This window comes from Bos mutus, chromosome 26 (assembly GCF_027580195.1).
Source record: "Bos mutus isolate GX-2022 chromosome 26, NWIPB_WYAK_1.1, whole genome shotgun sequence".
NCBI lineage: Eukaryota > Metazoa > Chordata > Mammalia > Artiodactyla > Bovidae > Bos > Bos mutus.
Genome location: NC_091642.1, coordinates 17,695,234 through 17,715,814, shown reverse-complemented (window position 1 = coordinate 17,715,814; position 20,581 = coordinate 17,695,234). Strand labels below are relative to the sequence as shown.

Genomic DNA, 20,581 nt, shown 5'->3' with positions numbered 1-20,581 from the left:
AAGAGAGTCTGAAATGCAGTACTTGAGTGCAGTCTCAAAAACGACAGAATGATCTTGGCTTGTTTCCAAGGCAAACCATTCACCATCACAGTAATACAAATCTAGGCCCCAAACACTTATGCCAAAGAAGATGAAGTTGACTGATTCTATGAAGACCTACAAGACCTAGAAATAAAATTAAAAAAAGATGTCTTTTTCATTGTAAGGGATTGGAATGCAAAAGTAGGAAGTCAAGAGATACCTGGAGTAACAGATAAGTTTGGGTTTGGAATACAAAATGAATCAGGGCAAAGGCTAACAAACTTTTGTCAAGAGAACACAGCAATCATAGCAAACACCTTTTTCCAGCAACACAAGAGATGACTGTATGCATAGACATCACCAAGTTGTTAGTACCAAAATCAGCTATATATAGTACACTGTCATAAACCAGCATGCCAGCAGCTAGGATTTTGCCCAGTGCTTTTATTTTCTTGTTGGTATTTACCGTGAGTGTATTTTATTACCATGAGATTTGATCTCCATGACTCATACATAATATAATAACAAAATACTCAGTCTTTGTTTTTAACATAATTACTGAGGACAGATTATTGGATATGAGTTTTTTCTTGGTTTATCAATTATGGTAATAAAGAAGTCATAACTCTCTCAAAAACACTTTGTTTATTTCTTAAAAGAAACATGTTTTATGGGAAGCAGCATGGTATAAATGAAGGACTCAGACAGACCTGGAATTAAATCCCAGTTATTCCATTTGTTAGTTATAGGATCTTGAGCAGGTTGCTTAACTTCTCCAAGCCTTACTTTTCTCACTTATAAAATGGAACCAGTATTTGCTTTTCAGGTTTATTATGCAGTTTGGAAGTAATATATCTAAAGTTCTTACTTCATATGAGAGCTCAGTAAACGTTAACAGCTTTTAAAATTATATTCATTGTTATTTTTAATATAAAATGCATTATTATTATTAAGTCTGCTAAGCACCTAGCACAATAACTGACATATATAATAATACTTTCCCTACTTCCCTAATCTAAATCGCTTGATTATTTATAGAAAATATATTTGAGACTCATAAATATTTTAAAATTAGGAGATATGAAATACGCATTAATTAGTTTGGAGCTTTATATGGTCATTTGATCAGGTATATAATTAACACTTTAATGAAGTGGATAATTAAGACCTTACTGTACTCTGAGACCTCACTGTTGTGCTTAGTCTTTCAGTTGTGTTCAACTCTTTGTGACCCTGTGGACTGTAGCCCACCAGGCTCCTCTGTCCACGGGGATTCTCCAGACAAGAATATTGGAGTGGGTTGCCATGCCCTGCTCTACGGGATCTTCCCAACCCAGGAATCAAACCCAGGTCTCCCATGTTGCAGGCAGATTATTTACTGTCTGAGCTACCAGGGAAGCCAAAACCTCACTAGGTTGGACTATTGACAGAAATACTAGTTTGATTTGCAGGGTTGTTTTTTTTTTTTAGATTTTGTTTTGAGTAACTCCAGTTGCCGTTATTAGTTGTTAACTGTTATTATTCATTTGTTCCACCCAACTTTGGTTTTCAGTTTCTATAAACTATTTATTTCCAAGCTTCAAGGTATAATTAATGGTTTTAGTAGGTACATTTATTTACTTATAAGCAACAAACTCTTTATCTTTGTTTCTTAAATTGGTAACAGATGCTGCGCTTTTAATCTACTTTTGTTTGACAAAATTTTTCTTCATAGTATGTAGTTAAAGTTGTAAATCATGGTCTAGTAATTATAAATTCTGATTTATGAAATCACAGATTAATGAGATTTTATTTTCTTTCCTTTGGAGAGAAGGGAACATGGTCTTCATCGATATTAATATTGCTTTCATGAAATCTTTAACTGTGTTTTGCTTAACTTTTCATTTAAAATATTTTCATTTAAATGAAATGAAATAAAATATTTAAAATATTTTGTATTTAAGGTCTCATTTAAATCCAGAGCATTTTAGCTCTTTCTCTTATGAAATTGGCTTAGGTATTTTGTATGTTTATCCTTTGCCAACAAAGGTCTATATAGTCAAAGCTATGGTTTTCCAGTAGTCATGTACAGATATGATAGCTGAACCAAAAGAAAGCTTAGTGCTGAAGGATTGATGCTTTTGAACTGTGGTGTTGGAGAAGACTCTTGAGAGTCCCTGGACAACAAGGAGATCAAACCAGTCAATCCTAAAGGAAATCAACCCTGAATATTGATTGGAAGGACTGATGCTAAAGCTAAAGCTCCAATACTTTGATCACCTGATGCGAAGAGCCGACTCATTGGAAAACGACACTGATGTTAGGAGAGATAGAAGGCAGGAGAGGAGGAGAAGGGTACAACAAAGGATGAGACGTTTGGATGGCATCAATGACTCAGTGGACAGGAGTTTGAGCAAACTCTGGGAGGTGCTGAAGGACAGGGAAGCCTGGTGTACTGCAGTCCGTCGGGTCACAAGGAGTCGGACGTGACTGAGGGACTGCACAACAGCGTGTTTATCCTTAAAGTTTAACACTAACACTGTTCCTTTTTGTTATTTATTCTATTCTTAAGGTGACTTTAATTTTCAATAGCTCATTTGTACCTAATCATGTACCTAAACCCTTTTAATATTGATTCTTCCTCCCTATATTTTACCTAAATATGTTGATCTTCCTTTCACACACAGACTAATATGCTATTTCTAAGAGAATTTAGTAGCTTTTTCTTACTATATTTGCAGACTGCCTCATAATAGTAGCTTTCTATGTATTAACTCCCCTCTTCCTTCCTGTCCCCCATCTTTTCTTACAAATAATAATGGTTCACATTTTAATGGAAAGTTTTAGATAAATTATCTTCATTGTTTCCTTTAATCATTATTTATTTTGTGTAAATTTCAGGATTAGAATGGCTGAATACGGAAGAACCTATTTCTGTCTATAAGGATCTATGTGGAAAAGTGGTCATCCTTGATTTCTTCACCTACTGCTGCATAAACTGTATTCACCTGTTGCCCGATCTTCATGCGTTAGAACACACATACTCTGATAAAGGTATCTGCTCTTTTTAGTTGGTTTCTAACAGACTGTCCTGGCATAGTCACTGGAGAGTGGCTGACTCATTTTGCTCATAGGAGAATGAACATTTGGCAAGACTGCAGTGATTCTGAAAGTAATTTCTAATCTTGAATTAAGGACTCCGTGTACCTTTTTGTGAAGAGTTAAGCTTAGTGATAATGGTTTGCCTTCCTAAAGAACCAGCGTTTAGTATATGATTTTTCTTTAAAAATAAGGATATAGTTTACTTTTTTCATGATCAAGTATTTTAAAAATGTCATTTTGTACATCTGGACTTAACTAAATTTGTTCCATGAAAAAAAGAGAAAATAAAATGCATGACTAATTTTATACTCTTCTCACTATGATAAAAAGGTTTAAAGTTCTTTTTAGGAACTATCACTAGGCTTCCTTTAATTTCAAATGACCTAAAACTACTACTAATATTTTAGAAGGCAGAATATTATAACAGATACTTTTTCTTTGACCCTGCTTTATTTATTTATAAAGGTTAAGGCTTTCTAGAGCACACTAGGAAATCCTTTTTTATGGTATTACAAATTTTGAAATTTTAACAAGAGGTTATGCTTAGTCTTTTCTTTAAAACTTTGACATTTTTCAGATTTTGTTTCTTGTTTACTTCTTTCTATAAAAAGAGGACATGTGGAGTAAATGAAATAAAGGCTCCATTTGATTAGGCTTAAATTAATTGAAGCTGTCCTCTTTGCAGTCACTAAAAAGTAGACTGATCTTGTGAGAGTAAAAATGAGAATAGAGTATGCATGTACAAAAATGAAGGGTATCTTGAAACTTAGTTACAAAAAAAGAAATGTTGAATAAAATCTTCAGTGCAAATGAAACTTCCAATGCTTTTAATTTGGAATGGACTATATTGGAATTGCCTGTTAACGAGATTTATCAAAAACTCAAATATTCCCAGTAATTAAATCATGTTTTTAAAAATTCATCCATATTTAAGAAATAAGAGTATTTCATTGCCTCCTAGGTTTTAGATGCTTGTGTGTCTTGTTCAAGTCCATGTAATAAATGCATTTATTGAGTATGTATTATGTGCAGGATACTCTAACCGCTAAGGAAATATATAACAAAGTTGAATTAAAGCAGTGGGGAAAGGAGTAACTCACTTTGCCTAAAAGCTTTGGAAGATGTTTCTCAGAGGAGACAATTAGGTTGAAACTTGAAAAATGAGCAGAAGTGTAGCTGAAAATGAAAATGGGGCAGGAGGGACACTCCTGGCTGAGGAAGCGACAGGTAAACAAGCAGGGAAGCGAAGAAGGACTAACGTTGAAGGAGGAAGACTTGGTTTACATTTTATATTTCTGTTTGAATTTTTGCCATATGAATGTATTACCTTTCTATAAAATGCTTTTATAAAGATGTTAAAAGAAAAAGATTAAGCATCTTAAAAATTATTTAAGTTAGATTTATAGCTAATATAAGAGGCAATTAATTCCCCTGATCCATTTAATCAAATTAGGAAATTTTACAATAAAACAATTAAACAGTGATACTCTATTCATATAGTCAAAGATTAGAAATGTCCATGAAATGCTTTACTTACAATCCTCCTTCTAGGAAATTGCAAACATTTTCATCTCTCTTAGATACCAAATGGAAGGAGTAGATTTGGGGAGTGAAAAATAGTTTACTGTGGCAAGACTTTAGGGGCTCCTTGGAAAAGTGAAAGAAAGGAAGGTAGATCAGGTTCAGACTCACTATGAAGAGCTTTGTGTAACATTCTTAATAGTTAATAGGCTTTTTCATCCATTGAAAATACAGATGTTTGAGGTGGTTTTTATTTGCATAATAGGAGAATGACAATATGATTTGTGTTTCAGGATGGTATTTACAGACTTGGTTAAAAATCCCAAAGTTAACCATTTCCTACTTCAGATCACTGCTAATAAACTCTTAGGTTAACTCAGTTGTTTAACCTCCATCTGAAGCAGATTCAGTGGCTTCTTAGAATGGATCCTTACAATCTCTTTACCAGTTTACTGAAAATATTTTAAAACACATTGTGACAAAAAATAACAATTTTTACATATAAATACACTTGTGAAAAGTAAAATACTTTGTAAGTGGTTTCAACATTGTAATTTCAGAGAAACAATACTTCAGTAATATGCTACTGTGTTAAAATTCTGGTAACTTAGGAAAAAAAAAAGATTTTTATATTGCTTCGAAGATAAGTTCAGTTCATATTCAGAAAAGCAGGCATAATCAGAATTATCATATGAAAGTTCAATAAGCTGGCACTAAATTAATTTGCTTTCTTGCTGCTAAGAGTCTTTTAAAAAATTTTTTTATTGGAATATAGTTGATTTACAATATTGTGTTAGTTTCAGGTATAGCAAGGTGAACAGCTGTACACACACACACACACACACACACACGTGTGTGTATATATATCCTTTTTCAGATTCTTTTCTCATATAGATTATGTTATTACAGAATATTGAGTAGACTTTACTGTGTTTTATAGTAGGTTCTTGTTATTTTTTTACGTATATTAGTGTGTATATGTTAATTCTAGTCTAATTCATCACGCTGCTCTGTCTTATCTCAGTACTATCTGATATATTTATGAATGTATCTGCAGCCATGTTATTTATGTCCTTGAAGAGGCATTCAGCAGCCTGTTTTTATTTCATGGAATTTCAGTTTGTTTATCAGTAAGCCAGAAACGCTCAGCTGAGTGAGTAAGTGGATTTTAATTTAAAAACACTCTGAAAGAGGACCAATTTAATACTCAGTCTCCTTCCTCTTTAAAACAGCTTTTAGAATCAGGTTTGTAATTGTGACCAGTATCACTTTCACAGTAGCATACAAGAAATTATAAATGTCAAAGATCTAAAGCAAAAGTAAAGATACTTAATAGTAGTGAATGGTTCTGATATTCAAACAGTTTTTAAGAATGTAGCTGGGCCCTAAGCTTGTTATTAATTCGTAATGAGTTAGCATATATTTGTATTAAATTGACAGATACCTCTGGATTTTTTTCCCTTTTCTCCTTGAGGGTTTCTAATTTTTTTTTTAACCTCTTTATACTGGCTATGTTAATAGTATATTTTTATATAACATGCAAATTTAGCACAGTGGCTATCTGAAGAAAAGCACTGATTTTATAAGAAAACATCTAGTAGGAAAATTTGGCATACTTTTAAATGTGCTTACTAGGTGAATGTTAATATATAATTAAATCAGACTCTAGAAGTCTAAATTCCACAATACTTCTGAGTAACCACTGGTATTCTCATTATGTAGTATGTGCTATTTTTCTGTTGCATACTTTGTTAAAAATTAGAATATATTTCTGATTTTACAGTGAAAGTAAACTTTTAAAAAAATTTTATTTATTTTTAGCTGAAGGATAATTGCTTTACAATATTGTGTTGGTTTTTGCCATACATCAACATGAGTCAGCCATAGTTATACATACGTGCCCTCCCTCTTAAACTTCTCTCCCACCTCCCACCCCACCCCTCTAGGTTGTCACAGAGCACCAGTTTGAGCTCCCTAGGTCACAGAACGAATCCCCAATGCCTGCCTGTTTTACATATGGTACTATATATATGTCCATGCTGCTCTCTGCATTCGTCCCGCCCTCTCCTTCCCCCACTGTGTCCATAAGTCTGTTCTCTGTGTCTGCATCTCCATGGTTGGCCTGCAGATAGGTTCATCGGTACCATCATTCTAGATTCCATGTATATGTGTTAATAAACAAGATTTGCTTTTTTCTTTCTGACTTCTTTTTGTATAATAGGCTCTAGGTTCGTCCACCTCATTATAACCGACTCAAATGCATTCCTTTTTATAGCTGAGTGATATTCCGTTGTGTATATGTAACACAACCTCTTTATCCATTCATCTGTCAATCAACAGCTAGGTTGCTTTCATGTCCTAGCGTTGTAAATGTGTTGCAGTGAACATTGGGGTACATGTGTCTTTTTCAATTAAGTTCCCTCAGGGTAATGCCCAGTAGTGGGATTGCTGGGTCATATGGTAGTTTTATTCCTAGTTTTTAAAGGAATCTCCATACTGTTCTCCATAGTGGCTGTATCAATTTGCTTTCCTACCAACAGTGCAAGAGGGCTCCCTTTTCTCCACACTGCCTCCAGCATTTATTGTTTGTAGACTTTTTGATGATGGCTATTCTGACTGGTGTGAGGAGATAACTTCATTATAGTTTTGATATGCATTTCTCTAATAATGAGCAATGTTGAGCATCTTTTCATGTGTCTGTTAGCTGTCTTGAGAGTCCCTTGGACTGCAAGGAGATCAAACCAGTCAATCCTAAAGGAAATCAATCCTGAATAGTCATTGGAAGGACTGATGCTGAAGCTCCTGATACAAAAAGCTGACTCATTAGAAAAGACCCTGATGCTGGGCAGGGGGAAAAATTGAAGACAGGAGGAGAAGAGGGTGGCAGAGGATGAGATGGATGGCATCACTGACTCAATGGACATGAGTTTGAGCAAGCTCCAGGAGATGGTGAAGGACAGGGAAGCCTGGCGTGCTGCAGTCCGTGAGGTCACAAGGAGTCGGTTGGAATACCACCACACTGAAAAACAGCAAAGACAGAGTAGCCATCTGGGAAATGAAACTTTTAATGAGTCATTATTTGATGATTTTACTCTGTCAGGGTTCCCAAAACCACCCCCAGGTCAATTCTTTAGGAGGACTCCTAGGACTCAGCATGTAGTTGTACTCCTCGTGGCTACAATTTTTTACAACAAAAGAATACAAAGCAAAATCAGCCAAGGGAGAAGACACATGCGGCTGAATCCAGGGGAGACCAGGAGCAAGTTTCCAGAGTTGCCTCTTGATGGAATCACACAAGATGTGCTTAATTCCCCCAGCAAGGAGTTGTTAGGATAAGTTTGAGATGTTGCCAGCCAGGGAAGGTCATTAGAGACAGCTCCCGAGGTTTTTGTTGGGGGCTGGCCACAGAGGCATCTTCTGCCTGGCGCCGTGTACCAAAATTCCAGACTCCCAGAAGGAAAGCAAGTGTTCACCATAAACCATAGTGTTTGTACAAACAGTTTAGATCTTGTGTGCCACTCTTATCAGTTCTGGGAATGATGGGGACACTGTCAAAATCCAGGCAAGGACCAGCCCTATAAGCAGACCTTTGAAAGAATAGCAGTGGGGCCTGGTGTGTTAACTCTTTTTTGTACACACTTCATATTTTCTTTTTGCAGCAGCCTATATGTTTATTATTCTTTGTTCCTAAAGTATGATAAAAAATATTGGCCAATTTATGGTAAACTTTCAGAGTGTTTAATGTGGCCACAGAGAAATGTCAGTTTTTGAAATTTAAAAAACATTCAAATTTGCTTCTGGCTTCTGCTTTAATTTAGTAGTCCACGATTGTGATTTTTTTCCACCTCGTGTTTTCAGTGCTCTTGGTATAAAACCTAAAATCCTCTCTCTGCATACCTTTCTTGCTTTCCCTCAGGGTCTTCTAACCTGCCTTGTTTGCCTTCATCTTTTCTTGTGTATGCATTCTCAGTCGCTAAGTTGTGTCCGACTTTTTGCAACCTCGTGCCAGGCTCCTCTCCATGGAATTTCCCAGGCAAGAATACTGGAGTGCGTTGCTATTTCCTACTCCATTGGATCCTTTCTTGCCTAGTACTAAAGTCACACTTGTCTTTTAGATCTCAAGATGTGTCAGTTTAGTTTTTGTAACAGTAAAACTCCTCAATTATTTTTAGTTTTTTCATTGAACTAAGTTATTCTACTGCCTGTGATCAAACTTTACTGTCTGCTGTATATTATATATACATAATATATGAGGCTTTTCAGTGCAGTGGTAAAGAATCTGCCCACCAGTACAGGAGGCACAAGTGATATGGGTTTGATCCCTTGGTCAGGAAGATCCCCTGGAATAGGAAATGGCAGTATTTCCAAGAATAACTCCAGTATTCTTGCCTGGAAAGAGGAGCCTTGTGGAGTACAGTTCATGCGGTTGCAAAGAGTCAGACGTAGCTGAGCAACTGAACACACACACACACGTTATATATATATATATATACTACTATATATAATTGTATCTATATGTCTATACATTTCACAAAAATAAGACCTTAAAAGTTTTTTTAAAGTCTTAACACATTATTGACTGCTTCTGCAAAAATTCCCCAGTTAATGATGTTAAAAACTTAACTTTATTACTAACATTTTAAAAGCTGTTACTCTTTATTTGGTTTCACCTTCCTTTTTTCCCTTTCTTCTTCCTCTCCCTCTCTTCTCACTTTCTTCCTTTTCCCTCTCTTCCTTTTCTTTCTTCCATATTTTATTTTAAATGCAGTAGTTTTGATCTGATGCTGCTGCTGCTGCTAAGTCGCTTCAGTCGTGTCCCACTCTTCGAGACCCCATAGACGGCAGCCCACCAGGCTCCCCCGTCCCTGGGATTCTCCAGGCAAGAACACTGGAGTGGGTTGCCATTTCCTTCTCCGATGCATGAAAGTGAAAAGTGAAAGTGAAGTCGCTCAGTCGTGTCCGACTCTGTGCGACCCCATGGACTGCAGCCCACCAGGCTCTTCCGTCCATGGGATTTTCCAGGCAAGAGTACTGGAGTGGGGTGCCATTGCCTATGTGATGGCAAAAAATCCCAAAGGGAAGAGTCTTTTACATCCTGTTTTATTTTTTATGTATGATTAACAGAACAAGCGAAATATTTTAAGAAAAATCTCTGTATATGTACTTTAAGGTTGTTGACACTGAAAAAAATTAGATGCAGTTATTTGGCAGTTGTTTTTGTGTATAAATCAATATACATATCCTATTTTGTCAATATAATGTGGCTTATTGCACACATAAAAGTTTCTTTAGCATTTATACCCTGTCCATTCATTACCTACTTTGTACGATGCACTGTGCTGGTAAATAATAAAACAGTGTATGGTCCCTAAATAATTAATAGGAATTACAGTCTAACAAGGAGAAAAGTTAAATAACCACATAAATATTTTTATAATTTCGATTAGTGCTAAGAAGGAAATTACAGTAATCTGGAAGAATAGAAAGTTTTTTCTTTTTTAATGGAGTATATTTGCTCTACAATGCTGTGTTCGTTTCTTCTGTACAGTGAAGTGAATCAGCCATATATCCCCTCTGTCTTGGATCTCCTTTCCTGGACTCCCAAGCCCACCCATCTAGGTCATCACAGAATACCCAGCTGAGCCTCTGTGCTATCTATAGTAGCTAGGTATCTAGCTACTAGATACCTGCTATCTATCTATCTATCTTACTAGCTATCTATAGTATGGAGATTCCTTAAAAAGCTAAAAATAGAACTACCATATGACCCAGCAATCCCACTACTGAGCACATACCCTGAGAAAGCCGTAATTCAAAAGGACACATGTACCTCATAAAAACAAGAAAGCCTTTTTAAGAGTAAAAATGGAGCTTGAGATCTGAAAGACAGGTATGACTTTACTAGGTGAGAGCATTCCAGACATAGAGGCACTCTGTAACAAAGAAAGCCCTGGTTGCTACAGCACTCTGAGCTGGATGTGGAAGAATATGCTGAAGACAAGACGTGGTTTTTGTACGTAGAACAATGGAACGCCCATGGAGGGTTTTCTGCCAGAAGATGATGTGATCAGATTTGTGTTTTGTAAAGATCCGTTTGTCTCCTGGGTGGGTAACTGTTAATTAGTGAAGAAGAATGGATCTGTGACAAGGCTGTTGTGTTCCCCGTGAGACCTGACGATAGCTTGAAGTCGGTTTTAGGTAATGAGATCAATAGGACTTGATCATGGATTAACGATGGGTGATGATAGAGGGCTGGTTGGTTATGACACAGGTATTGTAGGTAGTTTTCTGGCTTGTGTAATTGGACAGATGGTGGTGCCGTTCTGTGACAGGAAATGGTGTAGAAAGGACAAGTTTGGAGGGATGTTCACGAGTTTAGTTTGAAGTACCTTTGAGACTTGCCCTTCATTCTTCATCTGACTTCCGTTGTTTTTAAGAATGAAGATCTCAGTCCTTAACATGACTCAGGAGACTGTCTCTGTCTGTAGGTTTATTCTCGTTTTGTCCAGTGCTCCCGTTTGTTCTGTGTGTTGAGTCACTGACCTTCAGTCTCCTGCGTGTGTTGCTTTCTCTCCCAGGAATCTCCTTCATTGCTCTCTTAACATAGTTAACATCTTCTCATCTTTCAAATCTCACCCTTACTCATCACTTTTTTGAAGAAGTATTGGGGTATATTGACCAGAAGAAAAAAAATACATTTTTTGAAGTAATATAATATCATTTCAGTTGCTCAGTCGTGTCCGACTCTTTGCAACCCCATGGACTACAGCACGCCAGGCTTCCCTGTCCTTCACCCTCGCCCTGAGCTTGTTCAAACTCATGTCCTTTGAGTCGGTGGTGCCATCCAACCATCTCATATAATATAGATATGATATATAATATATATATAATATGTTTGGACTCAGCTCATGAATTCTTATTTGCTTTTATGAAGCGTCACTGTCGTTATTTATTTTGGTTTTCACAGTTTTCCTGTTTGACTGATAGGATCTCCTTCAAGCTGTTCTACCGCCTGTGTCCCTTTGTCCTTAGTCATTCTCTGAGCACTTCTTGTCAATAACAAAATATTTCCAGGTTCGTCTTGTACTTTCCCAGCCCCACCTCTGAATCAGCCATTTTTCCAAGGAGCCTCTGATTCCTTTTAGTATTGAATATTGAGAATGGTTTTGAGAAAATAAGATCTGGACACTAGTTGTGCTTGTTGCTACCGGGATGTCTTTGCTTCCAGTCCCTCTCAACTAAATTGAAAAACTATTTAAATTAGTTCCTCCCACTCCCCACCCCCCATAAGATTATGTTATTCATTTGAAGTGCAGCTAGATTCATTTGTTTTTATTTGTATTTTTAGCCCCCCTTCCCCCATTTTGGTTTGATACTGTTTGTTTTTTAAGTATGCAAAACTATGGGCTTCCCTGGTGGCTTAGACAGGAAAGAACCTACCTGCAATGCAGGAGCCCCAAGTCAGGAAGATTCCTTGGAAAAGGGAATGGCTACCCGCTCCAGTATTCTTGCTTGGAGAACCCCATGGACAGAGGAGCCTTGGAGGCTACAGTCCATGGGGTCACAAAGAGTTGGACAGGACCGAGTGACTAACACTTTCACTACTTCGTGAAGAATTATAACTTGGTCTAAAAGTCAGAACCACACAGAAAATATAGTTCCATCCACCCATCTCTTCTGCTTATTCTTACCATCTCATTCTTTTTGTCCTGTTCTTTTTCTTTTTTAAATTTCTTTTTTTAATATTTTATATTAAGTGACATACCATTGACATTTTTGTGCACTTTACTTTTTATCATGTAAGTTTTCCTGGCAGTCACTCCATATAAATTTATAGAAAACTTCCCAGTTGTTTTTAATAGTGCATAGTAGTGTGTGCGTGTGCGTGTGTGTGTGCATGCGCACGTGCCATAATTTATTCAGCTGCCCTCCTGTCCTGTGTATTGACCCTTGTTATTCACTCGCTAAGTTGTGTCTGATTCTTTGCGACCAGGGGACTGCAGCACACCAGGCTGTTACATTGTTTCTAGTATTTAGCAGTCACAAACAGTGATCATCTTGTGGATGCATTTTTGTGCTGGTTAGTTAGTCTACCTGTAGCTGTTGCCTGTATGTCTGATGGTTCTACCCAGTCAGGAGGTCAGGTAGTTGAAAGGAAAGATGGATATGAAGGAGGGGAGAACAAGGGCAAACTACAACCTACATGCCTGAACTGGAGCCCATGTAAGCTTCCAACTTAAGTAATGAGTTGACCAGCAGAATATGTTTGTTCACTTCATCATGCAGCTAACAGCTCAACCTGGCCCGGGAGTTGGACACGCCAAGGGAGGAGATCTGGCCAGAGCTGGTGCAGCTGCCAGGGGCCCCGCCGCTCCCCCACAGCCCTCCGGGTGAGCCCACAGACGAGGAGAGTGTGTACACTGGTGCCCTGCACCCGCCTTCCCACGGAGAGGATCGGGCTGCTGCTGCCTTTTAACCTTCCAGTTCTCTCTCGAAATATCTCGTGGTCCAGGATAACCCAGAACTCGACGGGGAAGAGACTACTGAAAGAGTTCCAACCCAGCTAAATCAGCAGAGTACAACCCAAGAGATGAAGAAGAATACAAACTCATGTGTTCCGACAGGATTAGAAAGACGCAACTAAAGAAAAACGGAAATAAAAGGGAAAGTGGGGAAACAGACTATTGATAGTTGTGTAGGTAATAAGTGGCAGTTAAGGGATACCATTTAAAGATGATAGACCAGATCATAAAAGCTTATAAAAATGGGAATTAATACTTTTATAATATGATAAAAAATATTAATAGAAAATAGCCACTGGAACAAAAATACAGACCTTCCTAAAACCCCCAAAAAATCTTAATAAAAAAAGGAAAATGGGCATACCAAATAGACACACTGTAACATAATGTACAGTAATTACAGAATAGAGAAATACAAAAGGTTTGATTGACAAACCACATCAATAAATGTGATTAAGGTTAACTTTCCTACTGAAAGAAAATACCCATCAGTTCCTATTTTCTGTTTTTCAGTTTTTTATATTTTTTTGTCAGGAGTGAATGTGTGAATGCTGAATTTTTAAAAAAATTTGTCTCTCATGAATTTCTTGTTTATCTTTATTACTTACTTCTGATTTATTTTCTTTTCCTGGCCATGATTAGGAGCTTGATTAGTTCAGGCCTCTACCACCCCACCTCCCATCCCTCTTCTTCAGAGAGGGGAAGAGGCTGGAAATGGAGTTAATGATGGACCATGCCTCTGTGATGAAGCCTTTTTAAAATTTCCAAGGGTATAGAGCTCAAAGAACTTAAGTTGGGGAACACAGGAGGAGCTGGGGTAGTGGCAGGCTGGGCGCGCCCGTGGAAGCCCTGCACCCCTTCCCACATACCTCGCCTTGCATTCGCTCTTCCGTCTGGATGCTTGGCTGTATGTTTTATCATACTCTTGTACTATAAACCAGTAAAGCATAAATGTTTCTCTGAGTTCTGTTATTGTAGCAAATAATCCAAAGGAAGGGTCATGGAAATCTGATTTGTAGCCAAGTTGAACAGAAGTGTGGGTAGCTTGGGGACCTATGACTTGCTGTTGTCATCAGAAGTGGGAGGGCAGTCTTGTGAGTGACTGTCCCCGTGTTAGAATTGAGAACACCCAAAAGTTGTCGCAAACAGTTGCCTAGTGTGGGGGAAACACCCACCCATCTGGTGTCAGCAGTGTTGTAAGTGGTATTAGTGTAGGAGTAAAGGAGAAACATGCAAGAATAGTGGAGTTTTTCTGAAACAAAAGACAATTTTTTTGTTAATAATACCAGCTTTACTGTATTGTGGTTTAGAATGTAATCTTTATAATCCTTTCTTTGTGATCAGTATTTATAAATATCCCATGTACACTTGAGAGGAAAGTGTATTTTTTATTATCGGAGTGTGTCTGATTTATCAAGTTGCTTCCTTTATTGCTTGGGGGTATTGCTAGTTGTCTTGTCTTTATTTGTAAATGCTTCTCACATGAAAAAATTTCTTCCTTTGTTTAATGCTGTGAGGATTGACATCTGCCTTGTCAGATATATCCTACTGCTGCTGCTAAGTCGTTTCAGTCGTGTCCGACTCTGCGACCCCATAGACGGCAGCCCACCAGGCTCCCCTGTCCCTGGGATTCTCCAGGCAAGAATGCTGGAGTGGGCTGCCATTTCTTTCTCCAATGCATGCATGCATGCTAAGGTGCTTCAGTCGTGTCCGACTCTGCAAGCCCATGGACAGCAGCCCACCAGGCTCCTCTGTCCACGGGATTCTCTAGGCAAGAATACTGGAGTGGGTTGCCATTTCCTTCTCCCAGATATATCCTACTTACCAGAATTACACCCTTCTGTTCCTATCCTTTCATTTGCCCACATATGTTTTCCCATATTTTTATTTTTTGCTTTCTGGTTCACTTTGTTTTCGATGTGTCTCTGATGTATAGAAGGTGTCCGAATCTTTTTAATAGATGAATTAAACCCATTCACATTTATTTTTAAGTATTATTATGTATAGTTATGTGTTATTTTGTATATTAGGTTTTATTTGTTGTTTCTCAACATGATATGCTTTTTTCCTGTTTTACATTACTAATTTCTTTTGATACATAGAAAATGTTATATTTCTCTTTTATTGATTATCTTTGTACTTATAACTTAAAAAAATAATAATAGTGAACATTTGTTGAGGTTTTACAGTTTTACAGTGTACTAGGTACTATGCTGGAGAAGGCAATGGCACCCCACTCCAGTACTCTTGCCTGGAAAATCCCATGGATGGAGGAGCCTGGTAGGCTGCAGTCCATGAGGTTGCTAAGAGTCGGACACGACTGAGTGACTTCCCTTTCACTTTTCACTTTCATGCATTGGAGAAGGAAATGGCAGCCCACTCCAGTGTTCTTGCCTGGAGAATCCCAGGGACGGGGGAGCCTGGTGGGCTGCCGTCTATGGGGTCGCACAGAGTCGTACATGACTGAAGAGACTTAGCAGCAGCAGCAGCAGCAGATACTATGCTACATGTCTTATACAGATTATCTCTATATCCTCAAAGCTGACCTGTGAGGCAATTTACTGTCATTTTCCCATTTTACAAATAAAAAAACTGATACACAGAGAGATTTAGTGCCATGTCTGAGGTAACTCAGCAAGTAGTAAAGCCAGAATTTGACTTCAGGGAGCTTATTCTGTTTTTTAAAGAACTTTATTGCTGCGTATCTGACATACAGTGTATTGCAAGTGTGCAGGCCTTCCCACTCTTCTGCCTGGTTTTCCAGGCGCCACTCATCACCGTGTCTTTTTTTTCTGCAGCTGCTTTCAAGGCGTTTGTGGGTTTTTTTAATCTTTGGTTTTCAGAACTTAATGATGTGTGTAGGCATGATTTTCTTTCAGTTTCTCTTCCTTAAGGTGTACTAACCTTCTTGAATTCTGTGAATTTATATCTTTAATCACATTTTGGAAGTTCTGGTGTTATGTGTTTTTTCTGCCCCAGTCTCTTGCTCCTCTCCTTCTAAGATTCCTGTTGCATGTATAATAGATCTGAAACTGTTCCACAGGCTCACTGGGGTCCATTCTCAGTGCAAAGCTGTGAAAGGGGAAACAAAATACAGCTGAAAACTCGCCCTCCTGTAACTTGCTTTTCCAAGTTCTGACCCCTCTCTAGCAGTCTACCTGCTTTTGTTTACTATTCTCAGTCGTCAGGCATGTGTTTGTGTATGTGCTTTGATTTGGAGTTACTAGTTGTAATGGAAGGATGGGCTGTCTGGTACTTAGACCTCCCAATTTGTGTGGTTTTATTTTTTCTTCATACTGGTTTGTATAGTTTTTAATGAATATGTTGGGAGATTCTAATTTACATGGCTGTTATTACCTCTATCACCTTGGTAGTCAATACTGAGTTTTTCTCTGAATCTAGCCTAACACTTCATACTTTTTTTTTTCTGTATTATTTTCTTGACATGCTGTATTGATTAGGTAAAAGAAATATATTGTTTTTAATTTTCAGCAGTTCTGCTGTCTATAATATGGTCTGTTCTAAGAGCTATACAGTAGGAATTTTAAATAAGTCAAGGACCTTATGGAAACATCTTGTTCCTGTTCATTCTGTTAATCTATGATGTAGTTAGATCAGAAAAATTTAAGAGGATAATGTGACAATCAGTACCAGCAGAAAGCAATCATAGTCTTTGTGAATTTTAAAGGAGCTTAAAATAGGTGGGAAAAGGTTACAAAATTTCAACATCTTTCTAATAAAATAAAAAATTATTTTAAAGCTTTAGATAAAGGACACAGGGTTTTAAACTTAAAGTTGCTACATGATTTTGATCATATGTGGTTTTTATGTAGTTATCAAGATTGAGTTTAGATTTAAATGTTAATTTTTTATTCATGAGTTTAAATACAGTTGAAGATACTAATTTAGTCCTATCTTTTATCTTTTTTATCTGTTTATACTTACTAATGACCCCAACCCTAATATATGGATGGTGATAGTCAAATTTTAATACTTAATAATGTTCAACTTTTAATTTTTGGCATTTAGATGGTCTTCTGATTGTTGGTGTTCACTCGGCCAAGTTTCCAAATGAAAAAGTCCTGGATAACATTAGGAGTGCTGTTCTTCGATACAACATCACCCACCCTGTGGTTAATGATGCAGATGCCAGCCTTTGGCAAGAACTAGAAGTTTCCTGCTGGCCAACTCTGATCATACTCGGACCCCGTGGAAACATGTTGTTTTCTTTGATTGGAGAAGGACATAAAGAGAAATTATTTTTATATACTTCAATAGCTTTAAAGTATTACAAAGACAGGGGACAGATCAGAGCTAATAAAATTGGAATAAAACTCTATAAAGATTCCTTGCCACCTTCACCATTGCTGTTTCCTGGCAAAATAACAGTGGACCATGTTTCTAATAGATTGGTAATAGCAGACACTGGACATCACAGAATTTTGGTCGTCTGGAAGAATGGACAAATTCAGTACAGCATTGGAGGTATAGTTTGCTGATTATGATATATAATGTATTTTACATTATATATGTAAAAATTATTCAGAGAAATGTGTTAAAATGGAAATTTATAAATAACTATAGAAGGGCAATATACATTGACTGTTAACTTCATCAGAAATTATTTTGTTAATTAATGTGGGGTATCTGAATTAATGTCTTCTCACTTCCTCAAAAACAACCAAAACTACCCCAAAAAATTCCGTTAGATCAAAAGGAGGAAATCTTTTGTATAATTTTCAAGTATATCTGTATATTCCATCTTTTTTCAAAAAATGTCACTTTATTGTATCTTATGAAAATATTGTATACATTTTAGATTTGAGGCATTTCATATGGAAGTATTATATTTCCCTTTCCATCAAAATACAGCCATATCTTTTTTAAGACCAAGATTAAATAAACCCTAAGAACTTGAGACTTAGATTATAAAATAAATAACCTAGGGTTTGTATAACATTATACCTTTCTCTCCTTCCATAAGAACTTAAGCATACTTTTGAATCCATTGCCTTTGGTTATAGCAAAATAAAAGTATCATATAGGCGTAGGTCATTTTCTTCCGTATCTCCCTGGTCTGTATCTAAAAAGGGCTCTTACTGACATCTTATGTAATTAAGAATATCTACTAAGTACACTATTAATCCTGCTCACCCAGGCTGAAATGACATCCAACAACGTATTAGTCAAGGAGAAAAGTAATTCATCTCTTTGCAGTCTTGATTTAGTCACACATGCACTGTTAGTACATAAGGTAGGATGCAAATAAACTAATCATACCCTCAGCCCTGAGGCTGTTCTTATTATGCCAGGATAATATTCCCTTAGCTCTTGAAGGCATTTGTTGTTTCTGTTAGAGTATGTGTGTGTTCTGTTTATTTTGCTTTGGCAACTTTGTATTTTAATTTGTAACAGGCAGAGAATTGTTACTCAAAAACATGTGTTATAGCAAGTTACATTTAAATAATTAAAAGCTTTTTAATAGCTTCTAAAATTTTCAAAATAGTTTAGATGGATATCCTTTGTTAAACAGAGAAACCAGCAGCAAACTACCTTTTCCAAACATGTTTCTAGAAATACTGTTATCTTGTGATAAATTTATAGTTATTCTGCAAGTTTTAAAAGAGAATTTTGTGGTCACATACACTCAGGAGATACTGATCAGATGTGCTTTAGAAGATTCTTGGTGGTGGTGGTCTCATTCTACTAGATCTTTTACTCTGCTAATGTGGCTCAAGAATATATGGGTTAATAGTACACAGTACTCTCCAGTCTGAAGTGACCACGGTACTCTCCCTTTTTTTTCCCCTCAGAGAGTTCTCATCATCAACAATAATAGTGTTATTAATAATAACAAACAAAATATGCCTGGCATTATTCTGAGCACTTTACCTGTATTAATGTACACAGTGCTATAAGTTAGGTATATTATTAGTTTCGTTTTACAGAAGAGAAACTTTTGTAAACTTTTGTCACACAGAACTTGCCTACATCAGCAGCTAACTAGAGCTGGGGTTTAAACCAAGTCTGTTAAGTTGGGATTCATGGGCTATTAAGAAATGCTTGAATGATCCTCATAACCTGTGAACCCCTTGAAACTGTTGGTGACATTTAATGCTGCTGCTGCTAAGGCACTTCAGTCATGTCCGACTCTGCGACCCCCGTAGACAGCAGCCCACGAGGCTCCTCTGTCCCTGGGATTCTCCAGGCAAGAACACTGGATTGGGTTGCCATTTCCTTTTCCAATGCATGAAAGTGACAGGTGAAAGCGAAGTCGCTCAGTCGTGCCCGACTCTTAGTAACCCCATGGACTGTAGCCTACCAGGCTCCTCCATCCATGAGATTCTCCAGGCAAGAGTACTGGAGTGGGGTGCCATTTCCTTCTCCAGACATTTAATGGGCATGTGTATTTTTGTAAGGGAAGGGCTCATACTTTTCATTGTTATCATCAAAGGAGTTTATCTTCCAAAATTGTTAAAAATCCTTCATCTAGATGCTGAAAGATTTAAATTATTTTTAATTCTTTGTAGTCTAGGTAATAGATGCCTTTTTTTAATTTTTTTTTAAACTTTACATAATTGTATTAGTTTTGCCAAATATCAAAATGAATCCACCACAGGTATACATGTGTTTTGAATTAATTTCTTCTGATACAAACTACTAAAGTGTTCTAGTAACCATTATCTAGTAAGTCCTTTCACTTGCAAAACTTATTGCTGAGAAAAACAGGTATCTTGGGAAACAGGTTAGTTTTTAGGTTGTTGTTGTTCAGTGGCTCAGTCATGTCTGACTCTTTCCGACCCCATGGACTGCAGAAGTATCATATTAAAATCCCAGCTTTAAATATAAGTTTTTGTTTGGGGGTTTTTGTTTGCTTGTTTTACTTTGAGATAAGAAAAATTTTCTTTTATGGTTATTTTGTCTTTTAGGACCTAACCCTGGAAGAAAAGATGGAATCTTTTCAGAGTCAAGTTTCAACTCACCACAAGGTGTAGCCATAATGAATAATATCATATATGTGGCAGATACAGAAAATCACCTTATAAGAAAGGTAATTTTCCATTTTAAATAAAGTTTTAATACTTCTAATCAGAAAAACATATATACTTGCTAAATAAATATTTGAAATGAGAGGGTGTTGCTTAAATATTTCAGATCATCCTTTTCTTAGAGGTACTTGCTTTAACTTTATTCTTATGTAACTTGTTTTTCTGTGTGTCAGCATATTGTCACAGAGGGCAAATCAAGTCCTTTTTTTAATCCTTTATTTCAAACTCATGTGCCTGATCACCATAAGGCTCCCCAATTTGAAATATTTTCTTAATCAGTTTGTAAAGTGATGCTTTGTCCCTTTTCAGTTAAATTTTCTCAAATCTAGGAAAAAAGCAAACACTCCTGCCTCCCTTCAGCTCTTATGTTTTCTCTGGGAATATTTA

At 36.9% G+C, this 20,581-nt stretch overlaps 1 protein-coding gene across 2 annotated transcripts in view; it reads left to right on the top strand.

Annotated features, from left to right (window-relative positions):
• NHLRC2 (NHL repeat containing 2) overlaps positions 1–20,581 on the top strand; it is a 62,935-nt gene that overhangs the window by 3,582 nt on the left and 38,772 nt on the right. For both annotated transcript variants that reach the window (XM_005888650.3, XM_070363707.1), the window contains exons 2-4: positions 2,902–3,054; positions 17,175–17,630; positions 20,075–20,196. In XM_005888650.3, coding sequence (XP_005888712.1) covers positions 2,902–3,054; positions 17,175–17,630; positions 20,075–20,196 — 731 coding nt within the window. The remainder of the gene's footprint in view (positions 1–2,901; positions 3,055–17,174; positions 17,631–20,074; positions 20,197–20,581) is intronic.